Raw genomic sequence first — 21,445 nt, 5'->3', positions numbered from 1 at the left:
TAGGAAAAGCCAACAACGATTGCGAACGAGAATCTTCGTTCTAGCGGAATGTTCGGAGATAGGTTCACGCATAACGGAAATGAATGCCGCGCTCGCTGCGCGGCCAGTTAATTGCGAGAATCGATATCGTTTGAATCGCGGGTTGACGCGCATGCGCAACTCTCCGCGTCGCGTAACAACAAAGTAAAAGAACGCGCGCGCGTGCATTGTTTGGCGTGCACGATACGAGCGCGTGCGCGTCCTCTCTTTCCCTCTAAACGCAATACCGAATGCCAGTTGCGTAGGAACTTTGCTGGGCTCCGAGCTACGTATAAGAATGTTAAAGCAGGTGCCACAGGTGTACCAAGGCAAACGTGAATGGGCTCTTCATTGATGTCGTTCCTTTAAAACTCTACCGTTCTGTATTTTTCATCCCCGAAGTCGATACCCATCGCCATCCTGTTTCCTCTTATTTTAATACCTTTGATCCCTCCGATCGATTAAAAAATCCCATTTTTCCGCCAATACGTACCTATCTATACAATTTGTTTGCTTTAAAGTATCACCTTTCGAGAGATCTTTCGCCCGTCCTGGGGAGACGATTACGTTTGCCAAAAATCTAACGAATGCCTTTTCTATGCACTCTATATAATAAAAAGATGAGATAAAACACCCGTGGCCGTAGAAAGACGGATACCTACGCCCATGGTTCGTGACTGAAACGAGGATATAATCAAGTGGGGTGGCGCGTGCCGAGCGTACCTGTGTCGCCACCTGCTGGTACCAGACCGTGGCCGTTTCTGCATTAACCACCCCTCCCCCGCCCCACAAGGAATGCCAGGGACACGAAAGCAACGACGAGACATTCCACTACCAGCAGCGTACTTACATACTCGGAACATCCTTCTTGATCGACTCGTCGTGCTTTTCTTTTTCATAAAGACATAATGGACTACGAACCATCGGATGGATTTTCGACAAAAACGAAATTGGTCTCCATTTAAAATACGAGTAAAGACAAAGATTACAGAGAGAGAGAGAGAGAGGCTGCAGCGTCTAATATTTGACGATCTTAGAACTTGGGTTAACGAAATCCAAACGCATATAAGAACAAACATGTAAGGCAAGGCGCAAAGGACGTATTTACTTTGTCTCTATCGACAGAGAAAAGAAATATCTCGCGAACGCGTCTGATGTACCCATTACAAGAGGAAGAGGGGGGGGGGGGAAAGAGAGAGAGGTAGTCAGCTGAGACCCTAATGCGTGGGTCGGCGCAAGAGAAGAAGAGGAAGCAGACAGGAAGCAGCTGGTCAGTCGCGTGCCCTCCAGGAAACGATCCAGCGTAGGGTTCTCCTTCAGCAGTCTGCGATCTCCGTTATTTTATTGGACGACTTAAAAAGCGAGAAGCGCCGGAAGAAGGAGGGCAAGAGGAAGAAGCAGAACGACGTATCTCGACTCATACGCAAGATGGGGTCCTTTTATTGCCGAAAGCACGTTCCTCCCCGCGTCTCCTGGATATCTTCGTTAAACGTGTGCCACGCGACATCCTCCAGGTGGTCCGCTAGCTGGCGAGTGTGCATAGCCGGACTCGATCTTCCTAAGTACGCGAGACCGTTCGAGAGAAAGCACAATGGCTACGCGATACAAGTCGTTTAGTCGTTTGGGTCTCGGGGTAAATATTTGCTTTCGCCTTACTTTTCTATACTTGCAGAGAGAGAGAGAGAGAGAGAGAGAGGGGGACCAACGATAACGGGGTCGTCCGTCGGAGAATCGACTGTGACACGCGAAAATTGATATAAGAGAGAAAGAGCTTTTCTCTCCGATCGACGGTCGAACGATCGTAATAGGATATCGAGGAAGAAGAGAGATGGAACTGGGGGAGGCCATAGATGAACGAAGGAGGAAGTAGAAGGGCACGTGTTTGTGCGGCTATCCGCTGAAATAAGAGACCGGAAGCATCTGGGAGAAGGAGCGCATTGTTTGTTCGCTCGCTTTATTCGTTCTTGGGTCGACGCAACTACTTTCGAGATGATTAGAAGGAGTGCAATCTTGAATCTCTGGTTCTTTCTCTCTTTCCCTCTCTCTCTCTCTCTCTCTCTCTCTCTCTGTTGTTGCATCTGGTAAGACACAAGGACGACGTTCTCCTCGGCCTTGCTTCGTCCTCCATCGTCCAAGAAACAAAGCTGCGTGCGAGAGCTCCTTTGTTCCATTCTCGTTCGCTCGATTACCTCCGCTTAATCGAACCGAATTCTCGTTATCCACCCCTGGCTATCCACGCAGCTCGTCCGCGTGTATGTGTCTGCGCTCGATAGATCGATTGCCAACAGCTCTGCTACGGTATTTCCGCTGATCGAGAACCTCTTTAATACCTCTCCTCTCTTGCTCCCTCTCTTTATTTTTTTCTTACTGTCTTTCCTTCGTTTTTTTCCTTCGTTTTTTTTCCTTCGTTCTTTTCCCTCTTTCTTTCTTTCTTTTTTTCTTTCTTTCTTTCTTTCTTTCTTTCTTTCTTTCTTTCTTTCTTTCTTCTTGAAATCCTTATTTGCAGAGAGAAAGGCCGTCGGGAAATAGCGATGAAACGAAATACTTCTTCTGTCATCGTTGGATACATCGTTGGATACCGGGAGCAGAATTTTTCTTCTCATGCAAGAAAATTAAAAAAAGCAATCTCGTACAGGAGCATTTTCAAAATGACGACATGTCATTTTTAAACATGTCTTTTTCCTTTTTCTTCACCTTCGTCCGAAGCCTTTCTTTTTTCTCGAAATATTCCGAGCAATGTCGATAATGAGTTGAAATGAAAATCGGATAATAGAATATTGCACGGAGGAAAATTGAAAATATACGAGATCGATCGGTTAGAAAAATCGCTATAGAAACGCGAGAAAAAGGACGGAAAGGCAAAGGTTCGCCCTGACGGCGGCTTCCCTCTTCAACCCTTCGTATCTGGACCGACATCTCTAATGGAGCTCTAAACACCCAATTGGACCCTCGTCAATCCTCCCGTGTTGGCACCACTGGCGGTACCGACCTGGCCCAATCTGGAGGAGGCCAGTCCATAACAAACACGCTTACGCGTAGGTGTATTTTTCTATACGACTCGGTCTAAAAATCTTACGGTAAATCTTTACTCGGATAAAATACAAGTTTACAAAACTTATAGGACAATATTATTCGATGGAAATTCTCGGATGAATTTCAAAGCACAAGAATTTCAATGAAAAGGGAACGCCTTTTAAAGAATGGCTCCAAACTTTGGCAAAGCCAAATAGGATGAACGAAAACAGCGATACGAAGGAAGTTGCCAAGTAATATTCTACTATCTTCCTTCAATTTTCTAATCGTTCGTCATTCTCTTCTCGCTCTTCTATCCTTCTATGATCGTTCTAAGGAGAAAGATACGCGAAAGAATTTGTACACTGTATTTTCAACATCTCTCTCTTTTTTTTCTTCTTCCATCCCGTAAGAAACGGTTACGAATCGGTCTTAAAAAGAGTCCTCTCGTCGACAAAAATAGGTAAAACTTTTGGAAAAGAGTATGTCCTCGTTCAACTTATAAACGCTAAGTACGGACTCTTAGTCCTTCGATACTCCCCGTCTCGAGAAAGTATGTGTGTATGTGTGTGTGTGTGCGCGCAAGAGAGAGAGAGAGAGAGAGAATGGAACATCTGGCAGGAGTGGCAAAGAAGAAGCAGGCAGGCAGGTTGGCTCCGCACCCAGACGGCGTTGCCTCCTCCTTCTTTTCACCTAAACTTTCCTTTCCTCTTTATCCTTGCAGCAGCAGCAGCACGCGCCCTTTCGCTCTCCTCGCTCGTCGCTCCTCGAGCACGATCCACCCCCGTATCCCGTTACCAACGAGAACGAGAGGCATACCACCTGGGCTACAAGGGTTGCGTACGCAAGCGACTCCTTACTTTTTTCCTACCCTTTTTTGCCGACGCGTCTTTTTTTGCACCGATCGTAATCATCCTATATCGCGAACACTCGGTCGCCTCAAAGCATTTTTGCAGGACACACCCCGCTCGCTCTATTCCTTGCGAGAAGAAACGTATCATACTTTTCATCGGCATTCCGTACGAAAGAAACGTACCTTTTCCTTCCTTTTTATTCTATCGTTCATCGTATAATCTTTTTTAAGACGGAAACTCTTGTTAATTTAACATATCTATACTATTCTTATCGTCCTCTTAATATGTTTGAGAAAAACTTTCAACGCTAATATACCAAAACTTTCGAGACATTCGAGAATTCCTGTGTCTCGATAATATCCAAAGGATTTTGAAACTTTTCCTTGTACGTTCAAAGTGATTAGAAATGTTTTAAGGAAATCCATCACTATCGATGGAGTATGTACTTCCTGTAATCGATATTCCAAACGACAAAGAAATTATTGGAACAAGCTTATGACAAAGTAGCTTGGCGCGACGAGCGAAGAAGCCAAAAGGCAGGTCTGTAGGCGACACGCGAAAGGTATTTTACTGAAAGACTTTGCATTAGAAAAAAAAGGAAAAGAAAAGAAGAAAACAAAGAGAAAAGAAAAAAGAAGAAAAAAAACGTGAGCGTACGAAATGAAGAAAGAAGAAAAGAGCGTACAAGTCAAAAAGGCTGATAAAAGTTGATCGGGCTGCGGGCTCGGGTCCATTCCAATATGCCGATATGGCAATAACGTGGGCTCCCATTCCCCCACCAATAGCTCTTGATATAAACAGGCGCCCAATGTCGATGCAAAAGTGCCGACAGATGGGATTCTACGTCCTCCTCCGCTCCACTCTTTTTCCCAGTGCACGCTGCAGCGGCCTCAGAAGCTACTCTCTTTCTCTCTTTTTCCCTAACTGTTCGTCCATCTGTCTCTTTCTCTCTCTCGCACTAAGCAGCAGCCACGAGGCGATATTCTCTTTCATCGATGCTCCATCGTTTTTCAGCGTTTTTCACCGGTTTTTCAACGAACCCATTCAACGAAAGAGGATGCAAGAGAGAGAGAGAGAGAGAGAGAGGGGGGGGGGGCACCAATAATAGGGGAAGTCGGTAACGTGCAATAAACGAGCGAGGAGAGAACCGCGAGAGCAAAATAAAAAATTCAATGCCATCGAGGTACAGCGCGGATCAGCTCTCGCAAAGTTTTAAGAAATCAGAGGTTTTGGTATGGACCGCGACCAACGTTCAAACACGAGTTGTCTTTCTTTTTCTTTTTCTTTTTCAAATTCATAATCGTCTAGGTCCAAGCACAGAACCACATCAAGATATAAATAGCACGACGGAAGAGCGGTATCACTTTTGATTCCTCCCTTGTAAGGGACGAAATCGACGGCCTCGAGCCATCAAAAGTGGGAAATGAAAAAAAGGAAAAAAAAGGGAAAGGGAAATGAAAGCGTGAGAGGAATAGAGACGAAGATTTGCGGTCGCTGCTTTTTGCGAGAATACCCGCAGTTGGAGTAGAATGGAGGCCGATAGAGCAACGGAAAATAGAGAGAAAGAGAGAATTTATTCTTCGAACACTTTAAAGAGGGGGCCCACCGGGCGTGTTTTCGATCAAAGAACGAGAACGCTCGACGAGGAGCACGAAAATCCTTTCTAGTCGGCTAGTGCTTATTGAAATGGCATTCGCAGCTGTATACTTGGACGTACGCGGCGTTTGCAGCTCGTCGCGCGACAAAAGAGTTGTCGCTTGGATGTCGATTTTTCACGATGGACGAGCGTATGGAAATTCCCGATAGCTTTGACTTTCCTTCGAAGCCGTTTCATGATCGAGAGGATACTACAAAATTATCTACCATTGTATTTCGAGGTGCAATCGTCGACAGAGGTTTGCGGAGAAAGAGAGAAAAGAAAAGAAGAACAAAAACTAGAAACAAAGAAAGAGACACGAGATCTCGCGTGATCTTCTTGCATCGAGAAAAAAAAGTCCATTTGTTTCTTAATAATGCAACGGGAAAGAAGGTGGCGGCGAAGGGAGGGAGCGGGGTAAAAGAAAGGGAACGCGATTTTAATGGCGATTCAAAGAGAAGAGGTTTATTGCTTCCGTTCGTCGTCATGGCTTAACGAGGCAGTGGTAAACGTTCCTTCGAAAGGATAATTGATCGTTGATCGATTCTTACCTTTCGTTGGCTAGAAATACGACGAGTATACAGCATAATAGTATAGTAACCAAAGAAAAATAATCTCACAATAAACTCGCTCCTCTCAAAATACGAAAGGATTTTACTTCCCTCCTGAATAAGCAAATTCATTCGAAGCACGAAAAAGAAGGAGCAAGAGAGAAGAGAAATCGCAGACGTACGAGCGGAATAAGAATCGTAAAAAAGAGGGAAAATTCGGTGTCGCGCCTTTATCTCTTCTAGATACACAACCATGCATATATGCATATATATACATATATATACATATATATATATATATATATATATATATATATATATATATATATACGCGCATACACACAATATCGGCAGGTACCAGCTGAACGTGGCTCTGTATATGACAATATGTACGTGTACGATGCGTCTAGATGGAAGATACACCGCAGGGATGCATCCCCGATAATCCTCGGAAGCGAGTACCGAGCACGCACGATGTTCTGGTAATTCTCACGACCGCTCGCTCCGCCAATCGAATCTTCTCCTCGTTGTTCTCGTCGTAAGCGAGCCCACCCCCGTCCATTCTAGTCATCTTTATGCGAGATGACCACTCTCGGGTGCAGAATTTTCTTCTTTCTCGATTCTTACCTTCGTCTTTCGCATCTCTATCACGTTCACGTCCGTGTGTTGTATGGTAAAGGTCTAGAAGAAGAGCGAGGGAGTTAAGGGTCCGCAAAGCGTTCTCGAACATAAGTAGAAACGATGGTTGTGCCGCGTATAGAGAAAATTCGAGTTCAATGGTTCTCTCTTACTATTAGTCCGAGGAAACTCGAGATTCATTCAACGATCCGTTAAAAACCTAAATTTACAAACTGGCCCCCCTAAATGCGCCAATTGTAAGGCGCGGTTAGTCGAACTTTTCTATATAAACCCATAATAGCCGATTCGTGATTCGGAATAAGTTAAACTGATTTTCTAGCCCCTGACGAAGAAGGCCGATTAGACGACTACTTTACTGCAACGACAATGCATTCTGTTTCTTTCTCCCTCTCTGACCGTTCTCTATCCCCCCCACTACTACTGTCCTTCGTATTACGGTCGTCTCTAAATCTTCCCTGTTATAATCTTGTTCCTTGCCGTGCCGAACCGGCACCGACTCGATAATTTTACACCTTCGAGCGAATTAAATGGCTCTTTGCCACTATATTATCGCCCTTTGTGCAATGCACCTTCGTAGAAAAGTATTAGTAAATAATAGGAAGAAAGAGAACGGCGACGACTTTAAATGTTTCGCACGTACCGATCAAGAGGGGATGTCTTTGGCAAGGTTGTCCGCTAGCTAGTATGAGTGCGTGCGTGCGTGTGCGCGCGCGCGCGCACGTGTGTGTGTGTGTGCTCGCGTGTAAAACGCCATCGTCATAAGAAATGCGAACGCATTCTCGCGGCAGATATCTCCGAGGCGACGTGTCTGAGGGCGGGCCGAAAATCTATTATTTACACTGACAGGTACGTATGGTTGGCGCGAAGTGAATGGCGTTTTTCACGAGAATCTAGGATTCCAAGGCTAGGAGAAAGGGTAGGACGAAGGAAGGGTACGGGGGTGGAAGGTAGTGGAAAAGGGAAAGGCGTAAAAATCGTGACGACGAAAATACGACGTGGATAGGCGCGTCGTACGTGAGCCGGCATCGAGATGAGCTTTGGCTCTAAAGAAAAATGTAAGAACGAGGCTAAATAAATTTGTTACGCGCCGCCGATAGTGCACCATGCTTGCGGCTCTGATCCATAGTTTTCTCTCGTCCCCTTACGTTTAGCGCCCCTTCTTCCTTCCTTTCTTCTTCTATCTCTTTGGTCATTGCTTCCAATTTATCGATAACGTTTACGCGCGATTAATAAGATCACGTCGCAAAATCTAATACCCTCGAAAGAGAGTTTGTTTTTTTTCTTCTTTTTCTTTTTTTTTTTTTTTTGCGTAAAACTAAAATGGATCAACGCGAGAAGGTCTACGAACGTAATCGTGGTACCGCTAACGATCCACGTCCATGATTTATGCAACGATCGTCTAATACGCTTGACCGGCCATTGTGCCAATATGATTATCATCGGTATTCAATCGGCACCACCGAAAGATAATGATCGCAAATTCCGCAATTGATGTTACGTTCGTGTAAATAGAAACGCACGAAATCACCTCACGCTCGCGAGGAGATTTTGTACGAGGCGAATAGTCGACAGGCGAAAAACAATGAATCATGCCGACTGCAGGATCTGCGAATGATTCGATCGAGTCATTCGATCGGAGTATCGAATCTTTCGGGGGAAAATAGAGTTTTACGAGTGGTCGAAACAAAAATGAAGTAAGAAAAGAGAATTGGCACGTGTCTCTGAAAGGGTAGGAAACAGCGCGTAAAGCCCATCGAAAGGACGAAAGAACAGGAGGAGGAGGAGGAGGAGGAGGAGGAGGACGGGCTGAGTGCAAATAGAGACAGCGTAGAAAGGAGCGTTCCGCTCGCTCGAGAGAGAAGCTTAACGATGATGGGCGTGGAGGGAAGAGATCGAGGCCGCCTTTGTCCTCGGCGAGCAGCCAAATTATGTCGAGAGGACTCAAAATCAGACGGTCGTAATTGGCGAGCTGCTTGTTTTGTCGCAAGCCACCGGCATCGCGCCGGCACCGTGCCCGAGACTCGACGACAGATGGCCGAGTCAACTTCCATGCTTCTTTGTTCTTATTATCGCGACAATTACCGCTCTCCGGAGAGTCGATCTTCTTCCCGCGGAGAACTTCAAAGAGACGTTACGTTCTGCCGGACTGTTCTCGCGTCCTAACAAAATCTCGAGAGAAGAGAGAATCTCAAGAGCTTACCTCGGAGTCGGCTCGTAAAGGAACAAGCACGAGGAAAAGTTTATCGGGAGAGGAAGCCCGTCCTCTTTCAAAATTTAAAGATCAGCGGCTGATTAATAGACCCGGTGTCGTAGGAAAAAGCGTGCAACTACCGGTCGAACACCTGTGGAGTCACCGAGGTCGACGAGGGTGGTAAGGTCGAGGGTAAGCTCGAGACCGCGAGGAAAAAAAGACAAACACCCTCGAGAATTTGTTTTTACATCGTCTCCGATAGTCGGCGCTGCGATAAACTGTGCATTTGCACCTTCTCCCCTTGCACAACAGGTGGAGACACTTCTTCGAATGCAACGAACGCATCGGCTGGCAATAACTAACTACCTACGTTTTTATCCCTTCTACTGGTAGAACTTTTGCGTCCTTTACCATTAACTCGAAGAAACATTACTTTACTTCTTGTTCGAGCAAGTAAAGGAAATAATACCTTTACCTTCTTTCCGAGAAGCACAAACCGATAAACTCCGTTCCCCAGACGCGATCCGTTAAGAAAACGAGAAAAGGATAAGATAACGTTTAACTGTTCGGACCATCGAAAGTGCTATGTCTCTTAAACTAAGCTCCGTTATCTCGAACGTTCACGAGATTGGCCATGTTTTATTTCCAGTGTCTCTCCTAATTAGAAGCCGTTTAGACTCTCGGCTCGTTCCAAATGAATCGTAGCTCGTCGAACGAGATGGACTCGGCGATAAGCGAAAGGGAAAGCGCCTCAAGGACGACCCGACGAATCGAAGGTCCGATAATTCTCCAGCTAAATATTTCTTCGCAGATACTAGACTATTCCGAGGGTAGGAAATTTGTCTGACCGAATATCATCGTGACCGTGAAAGTGCGATAACTTTGACAAGGAATGAAAACTGCCTTACTCCGACACCAATTCTTAACTTATCCGTAGAATCTCTCGGTAGCATTCGACCCGGCAAGAGAGACGTTTAAGGAATCATCGACCGAAAGAAGGCGAACGATGCGACCCGATAAGCCTACGTATTTAGAAACGCTTTCAATGGGTCGCTTAGACCAAATTAGCCTTAATAGGTTAATCCTGTCCCTTTTCCCCTTTCCGACGAGTTATCCAAACCACGGCGATTTACGAAAATTGACAGGGATTTTGACGGACGATCGTTTACTCCCATAGAAATAAATCTCTGTTCCCGTTCGTGACAGAAATCGTCCGGATGATGGATCGTCGATGACTAATAATAGACTCTCTATCGACTTGTAAAAATTCAACGATAATCTTTCGAACTAATATCGAACGTTTGTTAATTTATACCGTTTTTCCTTTTTCTTTCTTTCTTTTTTCTTTTTCTTTTTTTTTTTTTACTTTCTTTAAACTCCAGTGTTAAGGAGCCAAGTATCATAAATATTCCGCATAAAATGAATTGCTCATTTACCGATACTACTCCCTCCCCCGCCCCCCCCCCCAACCCTAGGCCCCAGCCTACATCGATGAAAGATACAAGAGCAAAGACGAGGATGGTCGCTTTGGAATGGAGATTTAAGGTACCGATGTGGGTGTGGATGCCGCGTTGTTTCGTCCTCGAGGGATCCTGACTGTCGTTGGTGTTGCATTCGCCGCCAGTGTGACGCCCTTTTGCTTGTTCCAGTCCAGGACCTTTCGCGCTCGCTCTCACGCACGACACACGTGTGCGCGCCCGCTTGTCGCTTGTTGCTTAACGTTAATTCGGTCCAGACTTTTGGATATAGAATATTATGAGTCACGCATAATAGCCTTAGAGCGGCAACTCCTTTTTTACCTTTTGCTAAATAGAGAGGAGAAAAGTTTGAGAGAAAAAAATGTTAAATCGACCACGAAGCAACCACTCGGCTAAATCGTCGAGTATCGAAATTTTATTTAATTTCTTACAATTTCTCGATTCGTTCCAACGAACTTTTGTTTCTGTTAAAATATGAACGGTCTATCTTTTCTCAAGTATCATAATGCCGATATAACGCGAGCCTTTTCGAAGGAGGAAAAAAGCAAAGGATGAAACAGAAATGAAACAAAGTTTGATCACTCTCGAGAACGTTCGAATCGTGTGAAATTACTTTTAAAATATAATCATACAATTTTTCGAATCGTATCTTTTGCTACTGGAAAGTTATGTTTCTCTACTCGAAAAAGAGATAAAGAGTTGGAGAGCATAAAAGTGGTCTACACACACACACACACACACACAAAGACAAGAGTGCAAAGCGAATGGATCCGTCGACGACTAGGCAAAGGGGGAATGGGATTTATCGTTGGCGCGAAGGAACAAGAGGAAGAAACGAGGGAAGGTAGTAACGAGAAGTGCCAGAAGAAAGATAGAATGAGAGAAAGAGAGAGAAAAGAGAGAATTTCCTTAAATTGCACTTTGTAGCTCCTGAGAGACCTTACACAGAGATTTCGACGCCCACGGCGAGGGATAACGAGGCACTCTCGTCCCCCGCCCCTACCCTCCCCCCTCCTCCTCCTAACCGCCCCCATCTCTCTCACTCTCTATTACTCTCTCATTCGCTCAGTCCCTTTTCGTGGAGGTGAGACACACGCCGGTGGGTCCTACGTGCGGCCCACGGAGACATAATTGATATCTGGGGAAGGAACATAGAGGAGAGAACGGACTACAAAGGTGGTCCAAAAGCGAGAGAGACGGAGAGGAAAAATGACCTTTAACGGTATCGAGGAGAGAGAGAGAGAGAGAGAGAGAGAGAGAGAGAGAGAGAGAGGGAGAGAGAGTGAGAGAGAAGCGAGAAGAAAAAAGGATCGGCCCGTGGACCACCGCGATCGCGCGCGAGAATCGCTTGGCTGGCTTTATTTCTTGAATGCCGACGAAACGAGAGAGAGAGAGAGAGAGAGAGAGAGCGAAGGAGGGAGAGAGAGAAAGATGACCAGCTAAGCGCCAGGGCAACGTGCACGCGGTCGATTCCTTCCTTCCTTCCTTCCTTCCTTCCTCTTTAACGTCTCCTTCCCTCTAATCCTCGGCTTCCGCGGCCTGTGCAAACATCACGGACTGACCACACCCCCTCCATCCCTTTGGACCCGTGCTAATTGCTAATCGTCGTGTACGATGCGCCGAAGGAACCTTCGCCACTCTCCTTCCTTTCGATCTCCCACACATACCGTTCATATATCTCTTTCTAGATCTCTCCGCCTTTTTCGCTCGTTAAAAATTAACAGAGAGATTTTTCTAAAAGGGCCTTCACCTCGCAAGAACCTTTCTATTTCGGATAGATCGAACGATCTATCTTCTTCAACTAGTTTTGCCAGAATACCATTGACCAATCCATTTGTAACATGCGTAAGTAATAATCCCTCGTTCAATTCTGATGACTTAAACGGAGTCAAAAGTAGGCACGTACGACGTAGGAAGCGTGATAAACGAGATTACCGTTTTATTCGCTATCGCGACGAGATAATAAGTATGCAGAAGGGTGTAAGGTGCTACGAATCGCGGCTACGAGGAAATCCAGGTTACCCTCGTTCGCCCGTAAATCATGCTACAGTTAGAGAGAACGCGCGATTGCAATTCCTCTCTCTTTCTCTCTCCCTCTAGTTTCTCTTGAATAATTGCATCTACCTTCAACCACCTGCGGCGTTAATCCAATTATTGAACGCTGGCTCGCGCGCGCGGTAATAGATGAAAATTTTCAACGAGCCGGTAACACCGTCGAAAGACCAAAAAGAAAGAAATTATCTATCCTTTGTATGGTCGATCTGCGAACGAGGAAGTAATTATCGCGAAAAGAAAAAATCGAAAGGTGGTACGATTTTTCTATCCGCGTGATACGTTCATAACGTTTATTCGACGTTATTTCCATCGATCGTTTCTTTTGTCTTTTTCATACTTTGCCGACAAGAGCATCGAAGTGAATCACGATAGGGTAATTTCAATCGTTCAACGAGATATCGATCGCGAGCCGTGATAACGGAGGAAAAGTTTGAAGCAGGACGAAATTAGGCCAAGGAAAGGAAATCATTTTCTGCTTCTTCTTCTTTTCGTTCGATCACGGGACCGGGCCAGAGAGCAATTATCCGTTAGAGAAATCCGTAAGAATAAATGATGAGCTTTGAGTAGCTCGTAGAAACTTTCTTGTTTCTCGTGAAGTTACGGGCCTTACCACGAGGCCATTCGATCGAATAAGGAAGGACGAATGGGAAAGGTAGCAAACGCGAAATCGAAACGCGAAGGTACAGTATATATACTCTTTCGTCCAACGTAAGAAGATCGTATTTGCTTTTGGAAAAGGATTTCAACGGTTTCTTCTTCTCTACTACTAGTTCTACGTCTTTCCCCTTTGGTTCGAAGCATTTGCAAAGCCGTCAGAGATTCGACGATAATCTCCAAGTGGATTTCATCTTTTACCCGGTAAAACCGAGCGGCCCGAGGAAAACAGATAAACGGATCAGCCTTTGACAAGTTGGGTTCTCCATCTCCAGAAGGAAGAATGGGAGAAGGAGACACGGGAAAAAAAGTCCGAGGAAAGATCTAACAGGTATTTCGAGAATTTCCGACGATATTTTAGCGTTCCCGAAATATCGCTAAACCGAATTACATTTCTCTTAGCAGCCAACACAACTAACGTTGGACGTAAGCGCACGACTAAGCGGAGCGATCGGATTTCATTCAAAAAGGACGCCTCCCTCTTTCTCTCCTTCGCGAGGATATAATGCGGAAGGTAAACCAACTAGCCGCTCTTGCATCGTCAATTAAGCGAAACGTCATCGGAAGGGTCTCCCTTTCCCTTTCTTCGCGCTTCGTTTAACTCGCGATTACGGATCGTTTCTCGATTTTCCGCCACTCAAACGTCGTTTCCGTTCAACTAGGAGAAATTCTATGGGCAACGAGGAGGGCTGAGGAAAATAAGAAAAACTTGTCAGCGAGTTTTGAGCTCGGACAATGGGTCCTCTCCTCCCGTCGCCGCATTGCACTTCCAAACGACGAGATTATCATTTTCTCGATATTTATCTTCGAGTTTCTGCCCTCGTTTTCGAAAAACCATTGTCGTGGCTTCTTAGACGGCGAATACCCTCCACCTCGCTCCTCTTTAGACCCGCTAACACCGGTACTTTCCTAGTTGACAAATAGGCGAACAAAGGAAAACTCCGGAGGCAACCGACGTTACAGTCGGTCCATTTAACCTAGTACCTAGGCCACTTCGATCGGTCCTTTTTACAAAATCGGCGGTTTCCCCTTTTCGACGACTTACTACTTCGTTCGTAGATCTTTTCGGCCAAATGCTCTCGATATGCCAAGAATAATGATACCCCGTCGTTAAACGCTGATCTTAATCGTTAAATCGTGAATCAATCGTGATCAAACCAGTCGCGTTGATCTCCGATACTCCTGATGATGATGCTTTTTATTTCATTTGAAAACATTTCGCCGATCGTAAAGGATATTTCGTTAATCCGTCGTTCTTTTGGAAAATAATTTTTGTCAAGTTTTATCCATAAGAGACCGTTGTCGAATGATACAGTGGGCGATTACGGTAACGTTCAGAATACGATACGAATATCGGGAGGCATCGATAAGGAAGAATTTAGCTTCGGTCAGTCAGAGAGTACTGTGCCAGCAGAGTCCCGAAATAACTTTCTCGAACGGTCGAGCAGGCAGCAGCACCGTCTGTGCCGCGACAATTCCATTGCTCTTGGGATAATTCATCGCTTTCTAATAACTTTCCAGAATAAAATCGAATAATTGTATATCGTAGCTTTCAACATTTATCATTCCTCGACTTATTCATTAGTCGCGATTTAACTTTTGTCAACGTTATTTTTCTTTAAATCGTTGCCGTCATAAATTTTGCGATCTACGAATTACAACTAAGAAAAAAAAACTGATGTTTGATGTTAGGAAAAGAGGGAAAAGAAAAAAGAAAGGAATACTCACCACATTGACAAAGTCCTGAAAGGTAATCGCGTCGACCTTCGATTCTTTTACCCTCGCTAGCAGGATATCTCTCTTGTTCGCTGGTATTTCCGCTTTCCATTCGGCACTTTTTAACGCTACCAGAAAGTCCTCCAATGGTATCTCTCCGAAACCCTCGGGATCGAACTAATTGCAAGGGCATAGCACATTTAATTCTTTTTCTTTCTATTCAGAGATTTGTCTTTAGAGAAATCAACCTGTCTAACGTCGTACCTTGTCGAACAGCATCCGCCATTTCTGAAAAGTAAAAAGAAAAAAAAGAAAAAGAAAAAAGAAGATAAAAACCGATAAAAACATTTACGAACACAAATATAAGCAATGTAAAGCATCTAGAGCATTCTGTGAAAATCGTCTTGAACGGAATGTTAAGGCGAAAGGTACGAAGGTAGGTTTCCTTTCTATCGAGGTATCTATACCTAAAAATGTTCATTGAAAGGAAATCCGCCTTTGAAAAACGATAATCCGGTCGTTCGTTCTGATGCTCGTACACGGAAGAAGAAAGCCAAGTTATCCCATTCTGGATTCTGAAAAATTGGCTGGGGAGACACCTGTCGTAAACATTTTTCTTTTTTTTTCTCTCTCTCTTTTTTTCTTTTTCTCTTTTTTTCTTCGGGATTCCAAACTCTCGAATACGTGCCAAAATGCAAGAACGAAAGATTTATACTGCCGCCTTGCTTCTCTCTTCTTCCCTCTTTGCATAGGAAGTAGGAATATTTTCCAGTAGAGTTTATATGGGTCAGGGCTCGTTCTTTCACCATCGAAAATACATCGCGGAGTTCTAAGAGACCGCGTAAATCGATCAAATGATATAAAAGGTAAGTTTGCGAATACCTATAATAATAATAATAATAACAACAACGACGAGGATAAAGAAGAAGAAGAAGAAAAGCTTAATGTCGTGCTTACGTCGTTGAGAAGTTCCCTCCTATACTCGGACTCGTCGATATCGATCTCCGAAGCGAGATCGGTATGATCGGTGACGTATCCATCGTAGTGCGCGCTGTTAGCCTCGCTACGCGCATACTCCTCCTCTTCCTCGACGGCACCGGCGATGGTCGGTATCGAGGCACCGCTTGCCAGTAGCATTACCGCGCGTGGCACAACGTCACCGGACGAATCTCCTCATTCCTCCCTCTTCCGTCTCTTTCCTGAAACGTTACGCAAGAACGCTCTACTCTTTGGAGAATACTCGATAAGAAGAAAAATAAACGAACGAAAGGAAGAAACGAAACAAGGAGTCCCGGCTAACGAAAGAAATTGGACGTTTCTTCGACCATCTCTCATGTCCAATTCACGCGATAATATCTATCGATCGATCGCGTCCTCTTCTTAGGGCTGGTTAGAGCAATACCCTTGAAACAAACTAAGTACTTACTAGTATACACTAGGGTGCACATCGCGTTATACTAGTAAGTGCGATGGCGCCGTTTCCATGGCGATGCATCGACTCTGCTCGTCTGGGAAGGAACGAGATACGTCGCCTATTATACCCACCTCTCTCTCCCTCGCTCTCTGTCTGTCTGTCTTTTTTGCCAAATCGCCAGATATGTCGTCCGATAAAATTCGAGGATTACGTTGGCTGATAAAAGCGTACTATCTCTCTTCGCACGTCGAGTAACTTTTCTTAAAACTTTAAATCGTATCGGTACAAAAGAGAGAGAGAGAGAGAGAGAGAGAGAGAGAGATCCTTCAAATTCAACCTCTCTCTATCCTCGTTTAATCGTTTCGAGTAAACAGATCGATATAATTTTTTTTCAGAAAATACGCTCAACACCCTGGCCAAGAAATGGATTCTACGATCGCGAAGCGATCCCGAAGAAAAGAAGGGATATAAAATCGTTCAAGGGAGGATAAACTACAAAAGCCTTAACACGCAACGCATTCGGCGCAGTCTCCTAAATCCCGCAGTAGTCTCTCCCCTCTTCGCGCCATTTTCTTTGCTTCTTTCGTTCGCTCGGCACCCTTCATTTCGGTGCAACGTCATTGCGGACCCACGGAGGAGACTCACCCCTCGACGTCGACACGACTCGACTCGACGTCGTCATAGTCGTTTCCACACCCCACCGGCGGTTTCACCCGCGTTTCTCCCTCTCTTTTCTCTTCTTCGCACTACTTCGACTTTGTCTACTTTCCTCCTATTTGCTCCCATATACGTTTAATCTACGTACATGGATCGACCGCGTTGTTAGCTCGCATAGACTAGAGCAGTCAACTAGAATATTATAATCTGACAAAATGATAAGATCGTTTCTACGCGGTCCAACCATATACTTACGTATATTCCTCATTTCGTTTGTTTATCCTCTCGCGAAGAAAAGGTCTAAAAGGGGAGACGTAAGAAAATCTAGAGGACGTTCACCCGAGATGTCTTAAGGTCGTTGACCTTGAAGAACGTTCAACGTTGGACAGGTATCGTTACGGAAGGTGCTTCGTCTAACACCCTCGCCTGTATCTACTTACGTCGAGCCACCCTACTAGTATGAGGCGTTATGTTACGGCTCGTGAACCGCCTTTTTTTTCTTCATGGACGAAACCTTCTCCTTCGAGTTTGTATCTACTCGAGATATTAGATACGCGTACGCGCGTATATGGAAGAAGACGGCGAACCTTCCGTAACCGTGACACGCGCGCGCGCAACAGACCGAACGAGATAGAGAAAACGAGGCTACGGTGCACTGGAGCGTTACCCGAGGACGCGTCGCACGCGCCCTAAACATCACGGGAGATTTACGATATCTGTTTTGATTTGTAGGAAAAAAGAAAAAAAAATGAGACGCAATTCGTCCCTTAAAGAAACAAATGAGAGCAACAAATGATCGCGTCGATTAGACGTTAGTTTCTCGTTAGTTAGCACGTACCTTAGATAGGATGGAAACGCATAGGTTGCAACATAATAATAGGACGGAAACGCATTGTACGGGAAACATGGAGGTCCATACCGACTAACGTAAAAAACGTCGGATTTTCCATGTTTTCGCTGATCTTTCTATCGATCAAGGCGAATTCTGTCGCATTTTGTGGGATTTTTAAATAACGTTCGAAGAATGAAATGATCTTGCTCACCTGTTACGAGGACTTTTCCTTCGTAGGAGAAATGCGACCGGTAGCATGGACGAAAGTTAATCGTATCGACGACATGATCTCGGGATAACGGAGCTCGATCTTATTTCTTTTTTTTTTTCTTTGGTTCGATTAACCTCCTTACAACGAAAGAATCTTGAAGCGCCGCACGTAGACGCGCGCGCAACCTTGCTCGCGAAACGAGAATTGTATTCTCGACGCGGCACGGTTTTGGCGGGAGAAAGCGCGATTCCCATTGGCCATCCGTAATTCCTAAACGAAAAGCATCGACCTTTGAATCGCGAACGTTGAATCGATCGCCGCTTGAATCATTCGCTCGGATTTATATATATATATATATATAAAAAAAAAAAAAGAAAAAAACGCGAGTGTATAATTTTCCTTAAATGAGCTCGAGGGGTGATAATAACACCCCTAGGAAGAAATCTGTGAAAGGATGACAAACCGTTGTCCGAATTGTAATATGATATCTTTTTCATATAAAAAGGGACATTTCAAAGGCAAGTACGATCGACTGGGGCGTTCGAAAGAATTTATAACTCATCGTTAGATCCTCGTGTTTTCGTTGGCGATAGCATAGAAAATCGCGAGGGTGGAGGTGGAAGGCGCCATGCATGCGGAACTGCGGCAACGTGCTGCTGCGCGGCACATTTCGATCGATAAGAGAAGACGCGTTTTACCGCGGCGTGCTCGACCGATCACGGCGAAGCGTCACGTGCGTCTTCTTTCCTTTCCTCGCGTCTAGTATATATTTTTACTAGACGACAGCGCGACGATCAAAGCTCGAACGATGTGCGATGGTGCGACGAGTGAAAAGTAAAAGAGCGAACACCGAGGAAACAACGTTCGAATCTTTTTAAAGTCCCCGATAGTATTATAACGACGTCGTCAATGGAAAACGCGTGACGCGACTGACGACGACGACGACGAGGCCTTTGCCGCCCTCGTCCGCTGACCCCCTCGCCGTCCCCTCTTTCAACCCTCCACCAACAACGCCACCCCCTAACAACGTGCCCCCTACCCCGCCCGGAATTCGCTTCACCCTCCCACGAAAGCGTACTCTCAACTCGAACTCGTCGAGCCTATTCCCTCGTGTTTATCGACGGAGCCACATTCTGCTTTTTCCCTTCGCCTTCTCTTTCCCTTTATCTTTATATCTTCCTTTCTATTCGTCAATTTTAAAGTCGACTTTAAGGTCGACGACGACGACGACGACGACGACGACGATTCGCGTTAACATTTTCGATACTCGTTACGATAAATACTCGATCGATTATTAGCGATACATAAGAGACTTCTAATTAGGTTAATAAATTACGTTGAACGTACGTGTACGACGTGTGCTGTATAAGGTTAAAATGTCATATTTTATTTCCAACATACTTTTGTTATCTCGTCGAGATATTGAATTGTGGGAGGCGCGCAGTTGACACAGTTGCGTCAAATGTCAGCTGTCAAAAATTGGTTATCTATGGAACGGCGCCACGTTACGTTCCACGTTCGCTATGTAGATAGATGGCTTTTTTAAGGAGGTTAACTTTGTTAGGTTATGTTTCTCTCTGTCCAATATGTACGGGCGGGCGTGCACTTGAGTTCTTCACTTTTCTAGACTTTTTCCTTTAACTTGGTGTATGAAAAGATCGCGAATGAAGAACGGAAATAGAGAAACGATGTCGTATTTGCGCGATTGGAGACAAGCTTTGCGCGTTCCTCACGTTTATCGAGTGGCGAATAGTACTTTTTACATTCAAAGACAATTTTTAGCCATGATATGCGTTTTATTGTGCGTCCCGCTCTTCCTCTTGATCTATCCCTTTTTCCGAAACGTCATTTGCACGCCCGCCACCCATCAACAACCTTTGTCCCAATGTCGCTATTATAGATACAATAAAACTTATCCGGCCACATCGCCTATCAGGACGTCCAAAGGTATCACCTACAGAATAGCTATAGTCAGCGATTTAGATCACGACTCCAAAGCCTTAGATAAAAAGGATACTTGGTATAGTCTTATGAAGACGGGTAGTCTCTTCTGGAATCCATCTACAAATTTTCTTTCGATTCTCTGGGACGACAGGACTCTTGTTTTGTCTTCGTCCTTGGCTATGAAAGCTAGAGGTATGGAATTGTCGGAATTGATCACCTTCGACGGCCATCTGTTAACCTTCGACGACCGAACTGGGATGATATATCATATAGAAGATAATCAGGCCTACCCTTGGGTCATCTTATTGGATGGCAATGGAAAAAATCCAAAAGGTAAGGTATTTCATGGAAAATATATATCAAATGGATTATATAAGTTTCTTCATTCTCTACCTTTTTTTTTTTGGTAGGCTTCAAGTCAGAATGGGCAACGGTTAAGGATGAACAATTGTACGTAGGGAGTATGGGAAAGGAATGGACCACTCCTTCCGGTGAATATGAGCACAATAATCCCCAGTGGATCAAAGTAGTTTCCCCTAAAGGGGAAATTCACTCCATAAATTGGATTTCAAATTATAAGAGACTGAGGCAAGCGATTAATATTGAGTATCCAGGTAGGCTAATTGGTCATAACGTAAAACCATGAAAATAATTGTTAAAGGTTATTCTTTCGACAGGTTATATGATACATGAATCAGGTGCATGGAGTGACATACATAAAAGTTGGTTCTTTCTACCAAGGAGATGTTCCAAAGAACGCTACAATGAAACCAAGGATGAGACAATGAGCTGTAACGTTCTCCTAACTGCTGATGAAAATTTTGTAGATATTAAGGTCAATATTAAATGATATTTAGATAAATTTTAATCGTTTAGTTTTAATGCACTCATTTAAAGGATAAATCTAATTAATTTATAGGTTAAAGAAATCGGTGAACTAATTCCTGTTAGAGGCTTCTCGAGTTTCAAGTTCCTACCGGGATCCGAGGACATGGTCGTAGTAGCGTTAAAAACGGAAGAATATCAGGGGAAAACGGCAACGTATATTATGGCATTCTCTATAGACGGTACCATTATAATGCCGGAAACGAAAGTAATGGATAAGAAATTCGAAGGATTCGAATTTATATGACGATTCCTATGGTCGTAGTTTATTATTATTAATAGGACAAATTGTAAATAAGTGTAAAAATTCTTTAGGAAATCATTTTATACCGATACAGGAAAAGAAAATTATTCCATTTGTAACAATACTCGAGCATTGTCCTACCGCGTGGCCAGAGATACCACTTATGTTCTCATTTCTATAGAATAATATAATGGTCGATTCGAGATGATTGTCTTACGTACAAATCTATTAATCTATTAAACTAAAGAATATTATAAATATTTGCATACGTAGTTATGCGTGTCTATGCAAGTGTGCACGCACACACGCATACATATGCATTGAAAAATTTTCATCATTCGCCGCGCTTCGTAATAAGCGATATTATTTTTTTTTTCGGGCAAACGTTAATGACATTATGAAAATATAAATGCTCCTCGAATTTGAGAGATTTTCAAGCTTACACTTTACGACC

At 44.3% G+C, this 21,445-nt stretch overlaps 2 protein-coding genes across 5 annotated transcripts in view; one reads left to right on the top strand and one right to left on the bottom strand.

Moving 5' to 3' along the window:
• Positions 1-18,951, bottom strand: part of LOC124432073 (protein rhomboid) — a 233,787-nt gene extending 214,836 nt beyond the window's left edge. Inside the window, exons 1-5 of one of the 2 annotated variants that reach the window (XM_046980624.1) lie at positions 18,617-18,951; positions 17,919-18,188; positions 15,762-16,003; positions 15,069-15,092; positions 14,817-14,981 (exon numbers count right to left, since the gene is read on the bottom strand). In XM_046980624.1, coding sequence (XP_046836580.1) covers positions 14,817-14,981; positions 15,069-15,092; positions 15,762-15,941 — 369 coding nt within the window. In that variant the 5' untranslated portion in view covers positions 15,942-16,003; positions 17,919-18,188; positions 18,617-18,951. Of the gene's footprint in view, positions 1-14,816; positions 14,982-15,068; positions 15,093-15,761; positions 16,004-17,918 lie in introns of both variants that reach the window. The other variant, XM_046980615.1, reaches the window with a different exon arrangement.
• The window catches only part of LOC124432091 (soluble calcium-activated nucleotidase 1), a 38,618-nt gene extending 17,424 nt beyond the window's left edge, over positions 1-21,194 (top strand). The window contains exons 1-5 of one of the 3 annotated variants that reach the window (XM_046980672.1): positions 19,235-19,468; positions 19,819-20,195; positions 20,273-20,476; positions 20,540-20,697; positions 20,782-21,194. In XM_046980672.1, the coding sequence (XP_046836628.1) occupies positions 19,452-19,468; positions 19,819-20,195; positions 20,273-20,476; positions 20,540-20,697; positions 20,782-20,994 (969 nt within the window). In that variant the 5' untranslated portion in view covers positions 19,235-19,451 and the 3' untranslated portion in view covers positions 20,995-21,194. Of the gene's footprint in view, positions 1-19,234; positions 20,196-20,272; positions 20,477-20,539; positions 20,698-20,781 lie in introns of those variants that run through there. The other 2 variants (XM_046980663.1, XM_046980653.1) reach the window with 2 other exon arrangements.
• The last annotated feature ends 251 nt before the right edge of the window (positions 21,195-21,445 follow it).

This window comes from Vespa crabro, chromosome 1 (genome assembly GCF_910589235.1).
Source record: "Vespa crabro chromosome 1, iyVesCrab1.2, whole genome shotgun sequence".
Lineage (NCBI taxonomy): Eukaryota > Metazoa > Arthropoda > Insecta > Hymenoptera > Vespidae > Vespa > Vespa crabro.
Note: the sequence above shows the minus strand (reverse complement) of the source record. Positions and strands in the feature narration are given on the sequence as shown.